The sequence below is a fragment of the Vitis riparia genome, unplaced genomic scaffold (assembly GCF_004353265.1).
Source record: "Vitis riparia cultivar Riparia Gloire de Montpellier isolate 1030 unplaced genomic scaffold, EGFV_Vit.rip_1.0 scaffold868_pilon_pilon, whole genome shotgun sequence".
Lineage (NCBI taxonomy): Eukaryota > Viridiplantae > Streptophyta > Magnoliopsida > Vitales > Vitaceae > Vitis > Vitis riparia.
The window spans coordinates 57,772-81,837 of NW_023269819.1; the positions used below are offsets into that span (position 1 = coordinate 57,772).

Consider the following 24,066-nt stretch of genomic DNA (forward strand, 5'->3'; position numbering starts at 1 on the left):
CAAGCGATTTGAATATGCATCTTGAGTTGGAATTTACAAACACCTTTGTTCTTCCCGAATGGTTGATCTCAATCACCTTATTGTCGCCCTCAATAGAGAGGGGATGTTTCCATCGATTCCCATCAATGCTCATATGGATATGGTTGACTGCACTATAGTAAAGCTCAAAGCGGATTGTTCCCACCTAAATTGGAAAGCAAAAACAGAACTTATCTTAATGGATTTTCTTATTTATAGTCTTGAGCATTGTAATGGTATAATAAAAATTAGAAGAAAATTCTCTAAACTAAAATAAGATCATATTTGCCATATGAGATGAATTTGTTTATAATGAAACCATGTAATTAATAACAAATATTCGAGTAACAATAAACACTACTATAATTGAAAATTGTTGTAAACATCATTGAATCCATGATGCATCCTTGCAAACTCTTGGTTATTCCACACATAAATAACTGATGGATGTACCATAGAAAAAAAATGTCTAATTCAAGTTATTTTTGTTAAGTAGTATTTCAATTGAAACTTATGAGTTAACTTGTCAACATGAGTGTAGAAGTTGGCAATCTAGAATATAAACACACAATGTTTATGTATTTTGGTTAGTTGGCAATTTTCTTCCATTTCTTATTGATTAGATTCAACTTACTTCTTTGGATCTTAATGGTTAAAAAGACTTCATCTTCTATAGAATTGAGTTTAGGAGGGTACAAAGTCATCTAATTTGAGGTAAGAATGTATATATGGTTCATAAAGCTTTTGGATTAACTAATACAAGAAATTATGATGAAAATTACATTGTGTTTTCTAATTCAATAATACTCTTTTAATTTAAAAAAATAGTTTTTGGTAAGTTTTAAAATTGTGTTTATTTCTAAATTATAGTTTGATTCTAAAAAGATTTTTGGAATATTTAAAAAAAATTAGAAACTCTCTTAATTGCTTACTAGGGTTTTTAGAATATTTTATAATTGGGAAATTTTTCATAATGAAAGTGTAGGGTATTTTTAATATAAAAGAATTTGTTTTATTGAAAATGATGGGACTCTAAGAAAATTCTAAACAAAAAAGAAAAACCATAAAAGAGTAGTTGCCATCTCAAAACTTCATCCTTCAACTCTTAAATCTTTCAAGATCCCTTTTGAAAATACATCTTGGTTTCAACAAAGGTATGAATTCAAATTACTTCAACCTCGGTAAAGGCTTCAAGGAATTCACTAAGCAGCACAGAGGAGTGTTGTATTAGGGAAGTTAAGTGTAGGTATTGTTGATCCAAGACCCTAAGAAGTAGGTGTATTGGGTTAAGTACAACTATGTATACTCATATTTAGAGAATTATTTGCAGTTAAGACTACTTGTGGCTTTTACATCTAGTAGGTTGCTAGGTGGTTTTCAATGTTATGCCTTGTGTACTATTAGAATCACTTTTATTTATCTGTGCATGAGATTTTTAACTAAGAAAGTAATAAAAATAAAATTTGAGGATTAATTCGGAGCTACCTATTTACCCTCCTTTAGGTAGTTCCATTATATCAAGAGTAAACACAAAATTTCTTTCAAATAGTAATATTATTGGTTAGCCTTTAAGGTTCCACAATAAATTTTCAGTGGTTTTCTTGTTTGATTGCTTATTTAATATACCAATGTGAGTATCTAAATATATATAGATTAATACTACATATTTGTAAGTTTCTTTTGTGAGAATCCTTGAGTTCAAACACCTTAAGACATTACCTAGTTCCAAGTTTAAGGCAAATATACATGCATTCTAACTAACCTGCCCAAGACATTCCCCTCGATCTTTGGAAGGAAGAAAATCATTTCTATGCCATGCATCTTTAAAACAAATAACTTCAAGAAGCCCATCATCTACAAAAGGATCTTTAAAGTTTTTCTGCACATCAAAACAAACTATGTCTCTTTTGTGAAAGTTCTAATGATGTGAATCATAAAGTTGGCTTGTTGCATCCATAAAAAAATTAGTCTTCTCTTTAGACATAGAGGAGTACATTTAAGAAAGAGAACTTACATTTTTTTTTTTTTTTTAACATTTGGTCTATTTGGAAAGCAAGGCAAGTTAACACAAATGATTGACCTGGTGCTATATATAAGAGAAAGAAGTAACAATGATGATTAATTAAGTACAACCCATGTAGATAATACCTAAAAATGAATTCTTAGCTTTAAATGACATATAACAAGCCTTTGTTACCTTAATACTAGGAAGTTATAATGGTACAAAGACTGGGTTACATTCCACAACTAAGAGGTTTATTATCTAACAACTTAAGCTTTTGGGATTTAATATTAGTTTATTATGATTTCAAAGTCATTCTAAGACAATATACTTTTTTTAGAACTATTCTTTCCACTTCTTTGTTTTCTTTCAACAAATAGTCCTTTTTTATTTTTACTACTATTATTTATTGTCATCACTCTTTTTTAAATACCAAAATCATATATCTTTTGTCAATCAAACTAGATAATCAAATTCATCAACTAGGGCAGTCTTAGATTCTTCACTCAAAGGTTATGACCTTGATGGCTATGTCAGTAAAGCACTTTCTTCTCTTCCTCAATATATCATATCTAAAGATGATATGAACAACTTGAATATCAAACTATACATGGCCTTGAAAATTTAATATTAGATCTTATTAGATGGACACTATTAATACTCTTTGAATCCCTCTTTACACATGTTATCGATCTTCTTACTCCACAACTTGTTGGACATGCTATTAAAAACCAATTTACACCTTGCTCAAGTGCAATCATCAAAATTTGTAATGGTTCCCTCAAACATTAATACAAAGTAGTCAAACTATGATGAATTTGTCTCATACATGGAAAAATACTTCCTATATGATTTGCCCAAATTATATATGAATCCAAACTACAATAATTGATTTTTTTTATAATCTTCCTTATGAGCACGACCTCAACATATACAAATTTTACCACCATTTTAATTATATTTCAATGGAATGTTTTTAAGTTCACTTATGATCCTTTGAAAACACTTGGAATAACCATGTACAAAATTAGCACAACACTAATTTTTGAGTGTTGATATTCCCTTTAATTCTGAGAGTACTCTTCTTCATAAAATACTTAGCAAGGTTACTAATCTCTTTTCAAGGTCATGGTAGAAACTTGAGAGATAAAAGACATTGTTGTTATACTCAAAATGCTTTCAACTATCTATAGGTGGTTTACTACATTGTATGCACTAAATAGGCATGCTTAATTGTGTGGCATTAGTAATGTCACAATCATTACATGTTCTTATCCATATCATCCCTCTCCTCAAGCCAAACCTCTTTCAAAATTGATATCTCAATTTAGGTAATTGTTAGAAGGTTCATGAAGATCATTTAAAGGTAAAGTGGCTGAACATAGTAATGCATCTCAATCTTATTATCATTCTACTTGTGTTGTGGAGTCTAGGTAGCTATTTGATCATTATCTTCTACTATAAAGGCACTTAAAAACGTAAGCCCATTAGATCCCTTTACACTTTCATGTGACTAAGTGTGGAAGCTATAGTTCAAGTAAGTTTAATTGAAAAATATAAATGAGAATATAGCAACATTATATATTTACTTGTGTGGTATGCTTATTTCTGTCCGCTCTCCTTGTTGATATTTAGTTTTAATACCAATAGGTAGAACAATGTTCCTGCATTCTCATACTCCTCACATTATTAAATAAATAATAAAACAAAATGCTAGTGTAAAATTAAATATTCCTTTTAAGTACATAAAACAATCCAAAAGTCAACTTTTTTGATAACCTTCAAATTAAGATATCCTAGCACAATGATAACTATGAATTCAAGCACAAGTCAAGATTTCAACCTCCCATGTTGACATAAGCTATGAATAAACTATCATTAAAGTGAAGTCAAATTTTGTCATTAAAAATGTTAAAGTAAGACTTTCCAATAATAGATACTCGTGGAAAGGGTAGTTGTTTCAGGAACATGAGTTGTAAATCATTAAAAAGAGTAAATTTGATCTTTAATACATCAATCTTGAGTCTTTATAATATAATTAATTTAAAGTGAAAGGTAAAGTGATGACATACATGAACATGTGCTTGTGTATGTATATATCTATATATGAGGATATAATTAAACATAGACATGCATATATGAGTATCCCATAATCCTAGTTGTGTACTTTGAATGCCAAGGTTAGATCCTCCTAATTAACCTTCACTAGTTGGGTCTTATTGGTACCTTCTCACTCCATCAAGGGTTCTTTCAATTATCATCCTCATCACTTCTCAAAAAGGTGGTTATATGAATCAACATATTTCTAGGAGGCCATGAAGAGTAAGCACCTAGTTACCTCATCAAGTGGATACATTCACAACAAGGATCATGAAAAATTTAGTCACTCAATTGATAAACTCATATTTTACATTTCTTTCAAGGGTGACTAAGAACATATAAACTATATGTTTTAGTTCCATCTCACTCGATAATAAAGCTTGAGGTCCTTAACATGGTCTTGGTCTATTTTGATAGATAGCTTACCTCTTCCTTATACTAAGTAAATAGGATCGTTCGAGGGTCTTAGTTTAATGATTAGGTTTGGACGCTTGCTAAGAAAGAATGATATATAAATTGCCAAACTTGCTTTGGTTCAAAGTAAAAGGATGGAACCATTATTGTCCATGGGCAAATTCTATCTCCACCATGTTAAGTTGTCCTTAAAGCCATATCTAGTCACCAAAATGGATCCAAACTTGAACCTTACATCTATGTGGTCAACCTCTCCTAATAAAAAAACCTCCATCAAACAAAACTAAATTAGGATTGATAAAAATAAGATTATAAAAAATCAACCTTTATTGATTAAACTCTTGATTGGATTGATAGAATAAAAGATTTTACCATTTGATTAATGACCATTTTTCAATGTCAATCTTGCAAGAAACTTAGGTTAACCAATCTAATAGTGTATGACACAAGCTTCTTAATTCATGACAACCTAAAATGATTGCAAACTTTAGAATCTTCAAAAATATAGAATTCTATTTTAGATTAAACCCCTTCCTATAGATATTAATTTTGAGAGATAATTATCTTATGTTCCCCTATTTATTAATTCTTCTTTATATTTCCAATTTGAGATAGAAGACATGGAAAGGATTCTTTTCAAAGAGACATAAAAATCTCAGTAGAGTAAAAAAATGAAATCTTTAGACATTGTAGCAACATCAAACTTGGTACTTATGAATTTGCCTTAAGGCTTGTGAAGAGAGATGCTCTAGATTTATTTTCATAAATGACTAGTGGATGCAAGTATTAAACTTTGGGGACTTCAAACTAGTGATGTGTTACTATTCAAATAATGAACTTGAATTGTTAAAATATTTGGTCTTATAATGGTGTAAAGTAAGATTTCATGAAAGCTACTACTTAAGATTCAAGACTTGAGTTGTATGTATACCAATATTTTTTTTTTTTTTTTTTTTGTGCTCTTAGTTAGCTACACTACGTTTTATATGGACAAGGTTCTGTGATCTTTTGAGAAGATTCTTCAATATAACTGATTAAGCTTCCTTCTCATGTCCATTGTGCTTTACATAGTTTTTCATGATCCATTTTTTCTTATAATAACTGAAGTACTATTTTCTCTAGACATCAATTTGGATCCAAACTTACTTTCACCATGATAATTCTTCTTTTATATACTCCCTTTAGCAACCAAAATCACCTATGCCTTCTACTTTGAGACAATTTTTTCTCAACTAATTGAAGTTCAAAATTAGCTTAACTTTCTCCATGGAAAAAGTATTTTTGCCATATTTCATGGGCATCAACAACAATACTCCTTAAAATCATAATTGTTATTAATTTGAAATGATGGAGATAGTCTTCAACATAATTCTTTTATATATTTGAAGATTGATTTTTTTTTTTCAAATAGAAACAATTTATCATTGGCTTAATGATATTTATAAGTGATGGAAGTCATAAATTGAGCATTTAAGAAGGCCCAAATTGCATATTAAGTGCATGATAGGTGATAAACACACTCCCAATGTGGTATTTTATTTAAGACATTTTAGAGTTGGTGACAACATCCCATTGCATATGTCAATCTAGTTTAGGAGAAAGAGACTTTTATGACCATTCTTTTGTCCATGAAATATTTCTCAAATCTTAGGTGTTTGGTGATAAACTTAGTTTGTAATCTAGACTTCCTTGCTTTGATTAGAACAATGGTTCTTCATGCCTAAAAATTTGAGTTAAGGAGCCTTTTTAAGAGTATCTCAAGTGCATAATAGTCAAAATTCCATTTTCAATGTAAGACAACTCTTATTTATCTCCTAAAGCAATGTTTTGGCAAACAAATAAGTAATGGAAACGTTAAGGATACATATAAAGGTGTAACTCACAAGTGTGAGACTTCTAGATTGGTTAAAAATAGCTTTTATTGAAAACCTTCTAGTTGATAATACTTGTAGGTAATCTAAGTTGTCTTAATTTGATTCAAGGTCTTTTCATAGAAGTAAAGGAGTCAAAGGGATCCCCCAATCCTTAGAACTTTCACTAATCTTTTTAAATCTAATTTCATCTTAATTTCACTTAGGTTTTCCCTTTGTTTTAACAAAATTTATCAACATTTTTGTGGTTAACAATTGAATGAAAGAGTCACCTTAAAAAATTTTGCTCACTTTTCAAAGCTTTCCGTTTCCCCTATACTTCTAAGCCACCTCCTCGTGGATAATACTTAACTCACTAAGATTCTTATCTACAACTTCTTTCTATATTTAGGGATTCTGCCATATGGGATACTTATTTAAGAGCGGTTAATAAACTCTCCAACTCTATTAATAACCTATAAGTATATCAGAATATAATTTTATGCTTTTTCTATGAGTTCATTAATTTTCATAAAGGACATTCTCATCACTAAAGAGTTTATACCCTGTGTGCAACATTAAAAAAGAAAAAAGAAAAAACAAATCCTAAATGATGAAATGATTTATATGGTTTGACCCATTTAGATCCTCTCCTACAATATCAAATTATTACTATTAAATTAGACTATTTTCCAAATAATAAACCTTACTTCCTTACATATTTGGATAATAAGTAATGACGAAACTACCAAAAAAGAGTTGGCTTTTTCATTTACCATCCCAAGATGAATTCTAACACCCTATCAGTTGAAAGGGTACATGTTCAACATGCCTTCTTCTTTATTTGAATTGATTCCAAGGATACTAGCTTGATCTTAACTGCCTAAAATAACCCTATGACAAATCCTATGCTATTATTCTCTAATTAGATTAAATTATTCTTCAAGATGGCATAGCATAAGTCTCACATAGTCCAATACTTGATGACATGATTATTCTAAAGGTAAGTAGAGGTACCTAGATAAAACACATGCAAAAAAAATTAATGCTTATTTTAAGGGTTTATTGTGTTTATTTTCACTTTTGTCACAAGCAACCATAAACCACCAAATATCAAATAAAAGTATCCTTTTTTTTTTTTCCTGTCTTTGACTAGTTTAGAATTTCAATATCATAAACAATAAAAAATCACTCTCTATTTCTCTTTCCCACTCCATTTTTTTCTCACACTATTTCCCTTTTCCTTCCCTTCTATCCCTTACTAAGGAGAAGATTACACATAAATTTAATGTACTTTTTGGTCATCAAACAAACATATGTTTAAATATATCTCAAAATCTTATTTTGAACTAACTAGAACATCATAAGGAATTGAAAATAAAGAAATACATATAATGAAATCTCTCTTTCTCTTTCTCTCTCTCTCTCAAGCCTCGCTCTACCTCCAAGGATAATATCACATCATAATTTAATGCATTTTTAATTTATAAAACAAACATATATCTAAAACATATCTTAACAAAAACAAGTAAACTTCGATCAAGCCACATAATTGTTACTCTAAACTAAGTAGAGTATTATAAGAAGTATGAAATAAAGACAAATACGATTTTTTGTAAATGTTGAAAATATCATTATCAAACAATCACCTTGGCCAAGGCGCAAAAGAACAACTACCACAACATCCATCATTTTTATGCGACAAATCTTCAACATTCAATCCTAATATAAACATGTTAAATCAATCAACAATATAATCCAAGTTAATTTGGCTTGATTTTCATTAACTAGTAGTTTTGGTTGAATATCTTAAAACTTATAAAGCAATAATGTAAAGGAAAAAAAAATTAGAAATTAGTATAAAAATACAAATTTATTTATATAAAATGTTAAGTGCAATAAATGACTAATTGAATGTTTACTTCTAAAATATCAAATAGTGGTTTTCTAAAAATATGAAGGCAAGTCTATCCGATAAATTGAGGTGAATATAACGAGACATGATATCGATCAATTTGAGGAAACAAAAGTCCACTAAATATCTCATAGGTAGAACAGTTAGTTTGATTATAGAATAAAATAACGATCCAAAGGAATCAACAAACTAGGCCATAAAATTGTCAAATGTGATATGAAAGTATGCATAGTAGCCTTGAAAAATTTAGAGAAAAATGAATACTTCGATTATATTATTTACTAAATAAATCCTAGATGAGGAATTATTAGGATCAACCCAAAGTTTATAGTTTCTCAATTATAGGATTGAGTAACAAAAATTTGATTTATTCAATAAAAGTTTGTGGCAATGAAATATAAGATTTAACTAATTGAAGTAAGCCTTAAAGGACTGGGAATGATGTTCAAAAAGCGATAATCTATGTGAGACCTTTGAACACAAGAATATAAATATATGCTAGTTAAATTGAACCTAAACCCAAGTACTTTAGGAACTCACATTTTTCAAACTTTACTATCTATAATCTACATAATTCACAATCTTTCTAAGAAAAATGATGAGAACTCAAATTAAACACTTGGATGATTTAATAAAAAATTATTTTAGTGTGTTTCAAGCACTCATAACAAGCCCAATTTTTCAATTTGATGTTAATACCTTCGAAAAATTTGTTTTGATATGTTTTATGAGATTTTTGTAGAATTAAGGCATGTTTAGTGCACTTCCAACACTTCATGAAGAAGGAGTACCTAAACGAGGGATGCTATCATTGATAGCACACTTCAATCTAAAGAGCCCACTAGGAAGAGTAGGACCCTAATAAGGCACTAGGAAGAGCCTATTGTAGATTATGCACCCTAAGAGAACCAATCCAAATTGCATACTTAATGAAGCATACTTAAAGATTTCATATTTAAGTAGTGGTTTGGATTGCACACTTAGGGGCCTAATCTACACTACACACTTTATATTGTGCATATTGTATGCTCCTTAGGTATGCTCGGATAAATAACGCACTCCTCTAGGCATTTCAACAATTACACACTATTCGAGTGTGCTAAGAAGGTACTGCACCATACATTCTCAATCCTACATAAAACTCAAAGCACAACTTAACAACCATAAGTGTGTTATTGTTCATCAATATGCATAGCACACAGAAACAACCCTAGGTGCACAATTTTATGCAATAAAGTAGGACACTTCCCCAATTCATATAATGCATTCTTCTCTCCTCCACTAAGGAAACACACCTTAAATAGTTTCTACATCAACGCATTGCCTTGATCACTCTACCTTGTGTATATGCCACACTTTTTGATCATTGCGCACTCAATGCGGTACAACAATTAGTACCCTGGACTTTTAATTATTCCACCTTCATCATCATGTTGTTGTACTGAAAAGAAAGGAAGTGTAACCAAACACTCCACATAGACATCTCATGATTGATGGCTATACTAACACTCTTAGTCCATCAGCATGGACAAAAGGCATAGCTAAATAAGGGCGGCTTTTAAGTAGTAGGGGAGGATTAAGGAAAATTGCCACCTATAAATATGGGGATTATAAATAAACAACAGGAGAGAGAAGATCAATAAATAAATAGGTTAGGTTGTTTTAGTTGTCTTTCTTGTGTTTCTTGTGTTTCTTTTTGTTTTTGTAACCTTTTGTTTCTAGTTTTAATAAATCTTTCTTTTTAGTTATGTGTTTCTATATTTGTTTGAGTGTTTTCTTTTTAGTTGTATTTTTTTCTTTTTATTCGTGTTATTTTCCTATCCAATTGGTGAAAGAAGCTGAGATCTCCACATTTTAGTTCAATTCACTATTGGTTTAGTTGTGAGTGGTAGAAAGAGAACTAACTTAGGCCAATGGTTATGGGGACAATAAGAAATAATTATTAACTTAGGCTAGTGGTTATGAGAACTAAAAGGAATAATCATGGTAAGAACAACCTATGTCGTTGTGGTTGTGAATGTATAAGTCAAGTAACCACGACCATATACCTATGCTCCACTAGGTCTCATGAACTAAACATAGGCCTTTTAACATGAGTAAGAATCCTCTTAAATCATCTGATTGCAAGGACCTAAAAAAGAGCAATCAGACCGAGTTCTTCTTTCAATTAGATAGTTAATGCTCATGTCAATTGGAAACCCTTTGGTATAAACACTTGGTCTAGTTCTAAATTCATAAGCACAAGATCAGAGCCCTATTGATAAGTTGAACTTAAGAGAAGGAATTTAAGTGGATTTATGCTCTTGGAGTTCAGTGTGTTTTGACTTTCTAATTTCTAAGGTCCTTCCATCTCTCCAAATTTAAAATTTAAAATTTTATTTTCCAACCAGCACTTAGGCCCCCAAAATTGGTACTTTTAGCACTATTAATATGAAGTTCCCTATCAAGATAACCTAATTGCTATACAATTGTTAGTTCTTTTAATGTTTTATTCAAAAAATAAGAATTTCAATGATTAATCTAGTTTAAATTTTGTTCTTATGAAACTTCAGCATTAAATTTATTTCTAAATTTTGTTTTAAATTTATTTAAGATCATAAGAGATAAAGTTCATACATTTGTTATAGTGTTTAAGACTATATTTGGTTCTTGAAAAGTTCTAAGGAAAGGAAAATAAATGACAAAGAAAATCCTTTTCTTATGTTTGGAAATCACAGAAAAGAATATGAAAAAGATGAAGGAAAATATTTCTTCTTTTTTATTTATTTTTCTTTTTTTCTATTTATCATCTTTGATTTCTTTTTTATTTTTCAAACTTTCTATCTAGGAACCCAACACAAGCTATAGTCTTATTAATATAAAAACAATTTTAATATACCTTGATGCTTGACGATATCAAATGCAATATAAAAAAATTTGCATTTTTTTTTTCAGTCCAATATCTTGCAAAATTAAGGTGAAATTTAAATATGCATGACATGTTTATGAAATAAGCATTTGTGATATTTAGATATTTAGGTGTTGATTCATAACATTTTGATATATTCAAATATTTAGATATTTAGCATTTTAGATTCTTAGGTATGGCTTACAAGTTGCAGTTGACATGGTATATTATAATGCACCAAGATGCAAATTTGAATTAGATATCTACATTTTTGTTATAGACCTAACATGAAATAATTTATAAATTAGTTCATGAGAATATATGTGATTATAATGTTGCCATTAAAATTTAATACGGTAAAAAAGAAATTATTTCTTATCAAGATATGAAAATAGTGTTAGGGCATCTATATTCTATACATTTTGAAATTTAACATGTTATATATTTACAAAAACATGTTGTCTTTTAGCATTAATTTGATATCTTAAAATGTCATATTAAGTTGGAGAATTTTAATATGTTGAATGTATTCGACTAAGTTTAATTTTTGTGCATAGATTAAATTAAATAAAAGTAATAATCACTTAAGGTACAAGCAATAACTAGGAGTTTAATGAATTCTCAATGTTGGGGCTTGTGAATATATATATATATATATATATAATATTAATCAAGAAGACAATATTTTTAATACTAATTTACCAACCTTCCAATAATTTTGAAAGTATAAATAGGGTAATTGGCCGAATTAAAGTCTTCAAAATATTCAAATTTTCTTCATTCCAAAATTACCTAATTGCTCTCCACACTAATCCTAAATATTTTATAATAAAGATTTAAATATTTAAAATCATTAAAATAAATATTTTCTTATTAAAGCAATTTTTTCAAAGTAATAAGATAAAAATCATGAAATCTTCAAAACTATAATTACAACAAATATTTTTAATTTAAAACTAATTTCATAATTTAAATTAATGATTTTAAAAAATAAATATTATAAAAATAATTTTTGTTTATTTTTAATTCCATTTAAATATGATTTTTTTTTTTTTAATTTCTATTGATAACAATGAAATTATGTTTATAAAGGCAAAAAAGTAAAGATATATATATTTCATTTAGTTTACTTATAATGAACAATTCAAACATGATTGATTTTAATTTTATTTCCTATGTGTTAATTTTTGTAGGGAATGTCTTAAATGACATAGTTTGGTAAAAAAAAAAAAAAAACTACCAATAATTATCTTAACGTCAAATTCAAGTTGTTTAAAAATTATACAAAACCTATTAGGAGTCTTGTACACCCTTGTACATTTAGCACATTTCCCTTGTACAGTTAGTGTAATACCCTTGTACAATGACACAAATTTCATATTTCTCATAAGTTATATGTTCATGTAGGTGTATTAATCATATTTTCAATGGTTTGGTTAAGAAAATGGTGGATGACTTAGGATCAATTTTTATTCCCCAAATATCATTATTGGGGAAATATTAGAATTTCGATGTGAGAGTTAAATAAAATGTATGACATAGGCGTACAATCCTTGGGTGATAAGGAAAAAAAAAGTGGTTTAGAATTTATTAAAATAATTCACAAAGGGTAATCTTGTACACCTTTGTATAATTAGTACATTTCCTTTGTACAGTTAGTGTAATACCCTTGTACAATGGCACAAATTTCATATTTCTCCTAAGTTATATGTCCATGTCCATGTCCATGTATGAGTGTTTAACCATATTTCCAATGGTTTAGTTGAGAAGATGGTGGATGACTTAATATCAAATTTTTTTTCCCCAAATATAATTATTGGAGAAAGTATTGGCATTTCCATGCGGGAATTAAATAAAGTGCATGACATATATGCACAATTCGTGAGTGATAAGAAAAATAAAGGAATGACTCGTAATCTATTATAATCTTTCACAAATGGTAGTCTTGTACGTCTTTGTACACTTAGTATATTTTTCTTGTACAGTTAGTGTAATACAATTATTCAGTGGCGCAATAAATGAATAAATAATTTTTTTTCATATAAAAAAATAGTACTAAACAAGGTTTTCAATTTCAAGTTTTAAAAATAGTTTTCATTTTTTAATTAAACGTATTTTCAAAAAGAGACAATATAGAAAATAAAAATTATTATTAAAAATAAAAAAATAAAAAATAAAAGCTAGAAAAATATTTTAAAACCAAACTCAAATATAATCTATATAATTTTTAGTTATTTGTTTTCATAAAAAATAAGTAAATATACCTTTCAACCCTTTTATATAAGAAAAATTCAATCTCTACTATATATTGATATAATCCACTTCTAAAATTAGGTCATATGAAAACATTTTAATTGAGTACTTAAAATAAAAACTCTCAATCCATCCTCTTTATTTCTTTTTCTTTTTCTTATTTTAATAAATTTTCAATTAATTCAAATCATTAATAAACAAATTTGTAACATTTCATATAACTTATTACTAAAAATCATGTTCAAAAAGTTATTAAATAAGGAAGGAAGAAGATTAAAAAAAAAAAAAAACTTTTTATTTTATAATAGTAAAAAAAAAACCTTTAAAAATACTTTTTAGTATAAAAAAATTAAAATAGTGGATATGTTTATTTTAAATAATATTTTAATCATTAAATTATTTACTTCTAAAATGTAAAAGATAAAAATAAATGAAAAAGATAATTTTTATTTATTTAAATTAATTTTTTTTAGAAAGTATTTTCCAAAATAGTCTTTGAATCATTAATATAATTTTTGTTTATTTATAATTTAAAAATAAAAAATAATGTTAATTTTTCAATTATTTATAAAAGAGTTAGTTTTCCCCACCTCACAGGGTGCTTGAGATTCTCCGCTGACCGACGGAGATGACTGGGTTTCACAAGAGACATTGATCTTCCATGTTGAGTAATCCACACCTGCCATGTTGCAAGTAATCTTGAAGCAAATAATGGTCATAGATTATGATGCTTCCATTCAATGATAATATTCCATGTTGAGCAATGCATGCGACCTACCAAATGGAAACATCCCATCATTTTCTTGCATAATTTATCCAAATAATGGCAGAGAACACAAGGAACATTTCGATAAGTGAGAAAGGGAACACCCAAAGCAAACAAGTAAAGAACTTGGGAAACCCAAAAAAAAATACAACCCTACTTCTGCTTTTCAAAGTTTTATGATTGACCATGCTTTCCTCACCTAAACATAATTATTAATAATATAAATAGAATGGTAAAATAACAAATTAAAAATAAACTTCCTTGTGAAAAATTCTTAAAAAATAAATTAGACTTATTCAACTCCTAAAATTAAAAGTTACATGTCAATTCATAAAGAAAAAGAAATACGTATGAATTAATTTGAAAGCAAGGGATGTACTAGTACCAGTCTCTTTGTTCTCTTTGATATACATAGTCACTTTCTCATTATAAGATATGAATGTATTGTTACCTTATAACTGTAGGCATTTGAATGGGCGTGGATATCTCAACCTCTCCAATGCCTTCTTCCTCCGTTACTGCAAGTCATCTATCAACTTTTTCTTCATAAACAATAGAAAATTTGCAGGCAATTTGATATTCAAAATGATCAGATATTATATGTAAGTTTTAAAGATATGCGGGGCAGTTATGCCTCTATTGCCCTTACATATATATTGTTTATTATAAGTCTTCCTTGTTTTCGAGAAAGAATACAATGTGTTTGAAAAAAAGGAATAGAATAAAGAAAAGTAAAAGGAATAAATTAAAGAAAGTAAAAGTGTTTACCTATATCTATATCTTAAGGAAGGAATTCTTTCTATATTTTATAAGCATATAAGCCTCTTTAAAAAACCTTGGTAGTGCTCTTGGATGGAATCAAAATAAATTGTGGTTGACCACAGCCAATGCAAATACATCTTATAGTTGTGGTTGTAAATAGAATTGGGACTATAAATTGACAGATTAGGTGATAACCTCAAGTACCTTGCAACAAATGTGTTAGTTACCTACTTCACGTGACCCCCACTAAAAGGAATGATTTGTTTTGTAGTTATAATACCCTTATAATAAAACATATAAAGAAATTAGTTGCATTCAAAACTAAAACCAAAATAAAATATTAAAATGTTTTCATAAGCTGATTATGATACATAGTTGTCATGATGTTTCAACCTATGGTTTAGAAAAATACAATATACACCTATGTACCCAGCATCTAGTACACAAAACAAATAAATTTGTGAAACATGGCTTCTAGTTGTGCATATTAATGAAAATCCATCCTTCTCATTTTTTTTTTTAGTATTCTAATATTTTTTCAAACGTAATTAATAGAAATAGAATGATATAAAGTACTATTTAAAAATGAATTTATTTGTGAAAATTTTTCCCTTAAAAATTAAATTGGATCGACAAATAACTCTTAGAATTGAAAATTACAATGTCGATTCAAAAAGAGAAAGAATTTATAAATAAAAAAAAATGAATGCAAATATTTGACCAATAAATCCAACATGTTTTGTCAAATAATAAAAGTACTCGATTTGTGAAATGATTGAAAGATTATAAATGTATGTCTTATTGATTTTGAATTTTGTTTTTCTAAAAAAAAAATGAATTCAATAGAAAAAATTATTTTAAAAGATATTTTAAAAATAACAATTTATTAACAAATCAATAATGTTAATAATAACAAAGATTATAAATCCAAGTCTTGATTTCACTAATGTTAAAAAATTAAATAGGAAATTTTTTTGGAAAAAAGTTTTAGGAGTAGTTTATATCTATAAAATTCAACAACCTCATCGATTTGTTTTACCAAAATGTTTAAACCTTTTTAATAAATAGTTAATAATTTAATACAAAAAAACTTTATAGTTTTCTTTTTTATAAAAAGAAAATTATATATATATATATATATATATATATATATATATATATATATATACACGATTTTGTTAAATATATTATACAAATTCTTTTTATTGAAAAAAAAAATCTATTTTTATTAAGTTTGTAGATTTTGTTTATTGGACATTACTTAAGAGTTATTGGCAAACAGAGGTAGAGAGGCAAGTTTTTTTTTTTTTTTCTTTATTTAAATTTAAGGAAGTGCATACCATTCTTGTTACAACCAATGTAAACTAATTTCAGGTTATAAAACATGAGATGTACTTGCAACAAGTTTGAGTTATATATATATATATTCATTTGAAGGAAAGGGATATGAATAAGCAACAGTAAAATAAATAAATTAAAAAATATAAAAAAATTAGAAATACACCTAAAATTCAATTTTAAAGAAACTATCTTCACCCATAGAAAAATAAATACTAGCTCAATACTAAAAAAAAAAACCGATAGAAGATGAAAAAAAAAAAACTATAAAGATTGACATTTAAATAAAGTTTTAAATATTTATTTATTAATTAAGCACTAAGGTGATGCTTGTTTTTTTGCTTAATTTTAAATAGAAATTTAACGCTTCATAGTGTTAAATATTAGGTTGTTTGTTTTTGTAGTATTTTATTTCTATCAAATATTAAAAAGTAAAGAAAAACCAATATATTATTTTTTCTATTTAGAAAAACCGAAATATTTTGGTTTTTTCTATTCAGTAAAAAGTTTATAATAAGTCATGAAAAAATAGAAAAACAAATAACTTAAATTTTGAAAACAAATTGCTTTCAGCAAAAAGCTAAAAAAACAAACACCACCTAAGATTTTAAATGAGTGTTAAGTAAAATTTATATTTTAATTAATTGGAATTAATTATTTTTAACTATTTTATATTTAATTTCATTTATTTTAGATGTATCTAGTAAAAATGTGGGGATTTATGGTATGAAATTTCAATTTCCCATACATATGTTGTGTATATCATATGTTTTTTTTTTCCTTTTTTCTCTTGGAAGAAAGAATAGTTGTGTTTGAAGAAAGATCAAAATAGGAAAAGGAAAATTAAGTTGAAAATAAAAATCTCTTTATTCTTTTATATATAGCTCTCTTAAGCAAAGAATTCTCATTAGACTTTAACACTTTTACGTAAGATCGATGTTCATGAGAAGGGAAACATGACCCAAAAGAAACAAGTGAAGGACTCCGGGATACCATTTTATGGTATTGAAGTAAAGAACTTGGGACAAAGGCTACTTTTACTTTTCAAACTTTCAAAATTAACCATTCTTTCATGGCTCCTTGGTTGGTGTTGGAGTTGGGTTTCCATGACCAAAGATTGAAAATTAAATTTGATCCATAAATAACTCTTAAAATTAAAAATTACAAGCCAATTGAAATGATAGAAGTACTAAAAAATTTCAGTAAAACAAAATTTGAAATTTTATGGAATTATTGAAGGATTATAAATATAAGTCTTATTGATTTTATTAATTTAAAAAGAATTAATTCAATAAAAAGATTCATCTAAAAAATATTTTAAAATAATAATATTGTTTTTATGAACAATTCAATAATGTTAATGATAAAGCTTATAAATATTAGTCTAGATTTCCATATTTTTTTTAGAATTAAATAGGAAACTTTTTTAAAAAGAGGTTTTTAATTAAGATAATGGTTGCAACTCGAAAAATAAAAAATAAAATAAAAATCATATGAATGTTAAATAGATTTTGAGAAAGATTAGTTTCACTTAGACTTTTGAAGGTTTGATGTAAATACACCTAATTATTATTGATTTTCAATTTTATTAGTTAGCACCTTTATGTTGAAGTAGAGAGAAGAATATTGAGAAACAATGGCTTGACTTTTTCATTGATTAAGAATGAATATATATACACAAACCTAAAACACAAAAATAGAAGACAATTTACCCAAAACACAAAAATACGAAAGAATCCTAAAATTATCCCAAAACACAAAAATAGGAAATTACAACTAATTAGAAGAATTTTAAAATAGAAAGAAAATCTATTGTAATGAATTCTTTAATATGCCCTCTCAAGATGGAGCTCCGGAGGAGACGCCAATCTTGACCTGTAATTCTTGGAAGTGGCTTCGTGGAAGCGGTTTAGTAAGAGCGTCGACAAGTTGATCTGCTGAGGAAATTGGATGACGACCAAGATAGACAATATATGCACTTTGTGTTGAAGAGTAACAAAAAAAAAAAACACAAGGAGTGGATAAAGAGTCTTATGTTGAGAATAAGGACGAAGCCAAGAATAACATAAGCAACCGAACACCCGAAGTTTAGTGTAGTTGGGTGGAGACTCAAAGAGTTTATCAAAAGGAGATGAGAGATGTAGTGTGGGTGTGGGCATACGGTTGATGAGATATACAATAGTGGCAAAGGCATATGTCCAATAAGTTGGAGAGCCCTTGGTACACCGCTGTAATTGTTCCTTCAATTGTTTAATATGACCATGAGATGGTTTGACATAGGTATTGGCTAAGGTTTGCCATGCATCAAGGGAAGTGGTGGTGCAAACAATAAGCGGTTGTAGTGAAATGGAGATAGCACCAAGAAGAAAGCTAAAGATGAGACGATCCTGATGCTTCTAGTTTGTATATGTTGAATTTGGGGATACAACACCAGTGATGGTAATGGTAGGTGGTGGTGGAGTATGAGTGTCATCAATGAAGTGATGAAGATCATAACCTTCAAGAAGATATTGGATTTGAAGGCTCCATGTGAGATAATTGGTGGATGACAATTTGGTGACATTGGAGAGATTGATTGAAAGGAGGGTATGGTGAGGATCTTGAGAGTGAAGCCATTGAGGAGAGTGGTTGTAGAGTTCTTCTGGTTTTTTAGGGAAAAAAAAAATGCACCCAAGAATATTAGGCTCTGATACCATGTTGAAGTAGAGAGAAGATTATTGTGAAATATTGACTTGACTTTTTCATTGATTAAGAATGAATATATATATATATACACAAACCTAAAACACAAAAATAGAAAATAATCTACCCAAAACACAAAAATACGAAACAATCCTAGAATTAGCCCAAAACACAAAAATAGGAAATTACAACTAATTAGAAGAATTTTAAAATAGAAAGAAAATCTATTGTAATGAATTCTCTAATACTTTATAGGTGTATTTCATATATAAAATTTATTTTATAAAAATTTTAGATAGGTGCATTTAATAATTCTCAAAAAATATTTTATTTTTTAAAAATAACTTTTATATATATAATACAAATTCTATTTTAATTTATTCATCTTCCAATAAGGGATACAATATGGGATGCCCCACTAAAAAAAAATAACAAGAACATGTGATACCCCATAAAAAAAATAAAATAAAACATTTATTGACAAGTAAAAAACTAATCTCAAGCTAATTTTGTCCTCTTTGCTGGCCACTTCACTTTTTGAAATGAAGTTTTTGTATTTTTCCTTTAACTTGTCTATTGATTTTTTTATTTTTTTTATAAAGTACTAATTAAAATGAAAAATTTTCTCTCAGAATTTAAAATTAATTTATATACGTAATATTTTATTTTCAATTATTTTTTAAAACGATTTATAAAAAACAAGTGAAATTAAAAAATACTATATTTTCAAAATAATTTTTAAAAATCAGTTTTAGGAATAATTAACAACTCAAATACATTTTCCTATTCTTTTATTTTAAAAATAAAAAAGAATAATTTTTGAAACAATTACCAGATATAGCATTCAGATAGAAATATAAGATAACATAATTTTACTTTTTACTACCACACTACATTTGCTTTTGGGCACTAAGAAACATGCATGGAGTGACCCCTAAGATTTTTTATCATATGTATATTGTTTATTCTAGGTCTTCCTTGTTTTAGGGAAGGAATTTAATAAGTTTAAAGGAAAGGGATTTTAATAAAGAAAAGTAAAAAAGAATAAATTAAAAAAGAGAGTAAAAGAGGTTAGAAATATAGCTAAAGAATCAATTTTAAAAACACCATGCTCACCCCTAGATTTCAAATAAAAAAAAATAGATGCCACCTGAATACTGAAAAAAAAGATAGATTATGAGGAAAACTAATAAAATTTGACATTTAAATAAAGTTTTAAATATATATTTATTAAGCATTGAGATTTTAAATGTTTTTTTTAAGTAAAATTTATATTTTAATTGGAATTATTCTTTTTCTTATTTAAAAAAAATATATTTTACATTAAATTTAATTTATTGTAAAATAAGAGATCACTTTAAGATGACTGCTCCTTTCTTGGTTCTTATTATTTACTTATTTAATTTTTCAAATTTCAATATTCAAATAAAGCTCTCTCTTCAAATTAAAGTTCCTAATACTTTAATTTGCATGATCCCAATGTAGACTTTCAATGATTTTGAATAAGAACCTAAACCTACTTATTTTGAATAAGATTCTAATAATTATTTGGAGTGTGAAAAATATGAAAGAAAATAAATGTATTGCAAATCAGTTAAAGATTATATTCTTAAATATTTATTGTTTCATATAAGAGAAAAATTAAAAATAAATTTTAAAAACACAAGAGAAAAATTTATTAACTTTTTTCTTTTTTTTTTGTCTTCTTTCATATTTTCCTTCACATATAATCCCACAAATATAAAAGAAACAAACTTTTAGGCATCTAATGTCTAATTTAAGGACTAAAAACTCATTTCATGTGAGAAAATTGATCATTTTTTGTCTTTTTGATGTTTTTTATATATACATTTTCTCAAAGTCTATTAAATAAATTAACTAAATTGGTCCTTTCTCTCATAAACACCTTCATATTTTACTTTACTCAGTGAGAAGTTTGAAAATATATTTAAGTTTATGTTTGAAAAACTTCCTTTTCTCCATCTCAAATCATCACTCAAAAAAAAAAAAAAAAAAAAATGAAATGGAGTTTTTTTAAAGTATATATATATATGTATAAAATGGATTTGAGTTTGTGCTTAAAAAACTCTAGGCCTTGGCAACTATTCTTAAAATGAATTTTGCAAACTTAAAAAATCAATTGGGATTTGAAAATAGTTCTTTGAAAATTTATCTAATAAAGATACTATTTTTTAAGATAAATTTAAGGTATTTTAAGTTTTTTTAGAATGTTTTGAGAAACAATTGAAAATATAATGAATAGTTAAAAAATTTTACATTATATGTAAGTATACATTGTCTTTATAGAGAATAATCGATCACATAAAAATGTTTTCCATATTTTAATTTTCAATAGGATTTTATTCTTAAAAACAATTAAAAAGTATTAAAAATGTTTCCAAAAATTATATTGAGAACTGGTTTTAAAAACTATCATCTAGCATATCTTCCTTTTCTCATTCTTCGAACATCATAATCATAATGATAACAAAAATAATGAAATTAGTTTTTTTTTTTCTTGTGAAACATTAAAAAATGGGATTTGCTTCATGTGATCCTACAAAGATAAAAATGGGGAAACTTTTGAATGTCTTAAACATGTACGAGGCAAGGGGTAAGCCAATAGTGTGCTGAAATTGATAGCAACAATATCCTCTTCTTGTGAGTACTTTGAGGGTTGTTTTTACTATTAAGTGGTAAGGCATGTATATTACAATCATCATCACTTTTCAGCATGCTGAATTCTTGGCGAAGTGTGTGGACAAATATATTCATCGATCCTCATATGTCTCTCCCCATATCCCATTCTAAATGCCTCTTGATCACCACTCCTTTTCACATTTTCTCTGTTTTAATTTTTAATTTTAAATCATCAAAGCATAGAATAAAATAATATCTTCGATCAAAATTCTAACCTTGTCGTCAACATCTGTAAAATTTAGTACACAAATAACTTCATGGCCCAAGTGTTGTAAAATTTAGAATCTACAAATTATCCTTTACACCTGATTCAACTAGAAAAAATCAATCAGAGAGTTCCATCAGAACTTGAGTCATTTTTCTTAAGATACACCGAAGTTATAAAAAGCATATTATAAAAAGCATATACTCTCCGGGTTTGATAAAAAGCATGTTATAAGGCATGCCAATGAGTATGTCAAAGACGCAATTTGGAAAACAATCCCTTCATTAATATTGCAAAGACAAAATCAAACTTCTTCAAGGGTTCATCCCGCATCACCCTGAGATTGAAGCATCAATTACAAGAAGTCTATAAGGGCTTGTTTGCCAGCGGAATCAAAATTACTTTTTGAGAAATGTCTTCAATTGAAAGACAAGAACAACCGCTTTCAAAAATAGCTTTAAAAACCTTGTAGCTTCACAGGTTTTTTTTTTTTTTTGGGTATTATTCTCAAAATTTTCCCGTTCTCGAGAACAACAAACATATCTCGATTTCGCAGCCAAACCAACCCTAAATTTTTTTTCCTCTAAAGATGATAAATTCAGAATTCTGAATTGTCACACACTTTCATCACACCAGATAGACCTCTTACTTTTACGCTAAACCCGCACCTGGAATTAATATAAAAATGAAAAAAAATAAAAAATTCTTTCCTAAACTGCAAACCGAAGCGAAAGGATCAATCGTAGGAAAAAAAAAAAATCAATCTTTGCGGGCCAGAATAAAATGAAATCAAACAACTTAAATGGTTGAGGAATAAAACAAACCGGTAGAGGACGTCAAAGCAGACGGCGGCGCGGGCGTGGCCAAGATGACTGAGGTCGTAAGCGGTGACACCGCAGACGTACATGGAGACTTTGCCATCGACAACGGGCTTGAAGATCTCCTTCTGCTGAGTCATGGTGTTGTACACTCTCAATTCCGTCGTCTCCGCCATCGAAGATACCGCGAAGCTATCCCTCAAAGGATTGAAGAAGCTTCTTGTGTAAGTTTTAAAACCGTGGAGTAAATAACGTCGAGTAAGATTTGCTGAAATTTCATAAATAAATTAAAAAAAAAGGGAAAAAAAAAAAGAAAAAAAAAGGGATCAGAGGAATTTGCTGTAACTTCATTCTCATGAAATTACTAAAATAGCCTTAAAATTTAAAATTCATTAAACATTAAATTGTGTTGAGATAAAGAATCTTTTTGAGAATTGTCGTGTAAAACAAGGTTATCAAATTTTTAATAGAAAGCTTATTCTAAAAATGAGGTGTTTTTAACACATTTTAATTATTTTAATTTTTTTTTATTGTTTTCAATTATTTATCAAAAATATTTTTTAAAAAAAAGAATTATTTTTGAAATCATTTCCAAATAGATCCTAACCTTCCTCAAGATTGTTCTTTATACCTATTCATGTGAAGAATCTAAATATTATCACAAAAACTATAAGATAGTTCGACATTAGATTCTACACACATCTTAGTATGCTATAAATTGAAATAGTTTCTTTTATCAAACTTCTCAACTTCAAACTTTATTGTCATTCCAGGTCTAACAACTTTAGCTTTGATACTAGTTTGTTATGGAAAACCATGAAAAGGAAAAATAATAGTAGGAAGAAAATAAGAGAACAAAATAGAAAACACATAAAATGTATAATGATTTATGTGGTTTAGCTTAAAGTCCATATCCATGGGAAAAGACAAAGAAAAACTTTCATTTTTTTTTTCATGAGATTGCAATCCCAGGGCTTTCAAATCTCAGAGTCCCAATTACACCTAAATAAGGACTTTCTCTTTGTCAAAGACTTAAAAAATTAACTTAAAAGAGAATTTAACACACTTTCTAATATCTTTGTAATGCCTCAAACCCTTTATGCATTGGAAGTGGCATTTATATAAAGTAGCTTTAGTCTTTGTTGAGTGATGTCTTAGGTTCTTTGTGGTTTGTTATAAAACAGTTCTGTTCTTTATTGAGTGATATCTCATGTTCTTTGTACTTCACAAGTGCTAGCTACATGGAATTGTTTTGTTCCTTGTTGAGTGATGCCTTAGGTTCTTTATGCTTTGGAAGTAGTGCCACATATAAAGTATAATTAGTGAAGAGGAAAGAAAATATTATTATTTTTGTAT

At 27.7% G+C, this 24,066-nt stretch overlaps 1 protein-coding gene across 2 annotated transcripts; it reads right to left on the reverse strand.

Moving 5' to 3' along the window:
* Positions 1–22,117: 22,117 nt before the first annotated feature.
* On the reverse strand, positions 22,118–22,912 carry LOC117910806 (cysteine--tRNA ligase 2, cytoplasmic-like). 2 transcript variants are annotated; one of them, XM_034824957.1, is made up of 2 exons: positions 22,717–22,912; positions 22,118–22,607 (listed from the first exon to the last, which is right to left on the reverse strand). In XM_034824957.1, exons 1-2 carry the CDS (start codon positions 22,884–22,886, stop codon positions 22,544–22,546), a joined length of 234 nt encoding a protein of 77 aa, XP_034680848.1. In that variant the 5' UTR covers positions 22,887–22,912; the 3' UTR covers positions 22,118–22,543. The 2 variants fall into 2 exon arrangements, with proteins under 2 accessions (XP_034680848.1, XP_034680847.1); XM_034824956.1 differs by having other exon boundaries at positions 22,119–22,560.
* Between the last annotated feature and the right edge of the window lie 1,154 nt (positions 22,913–24,066).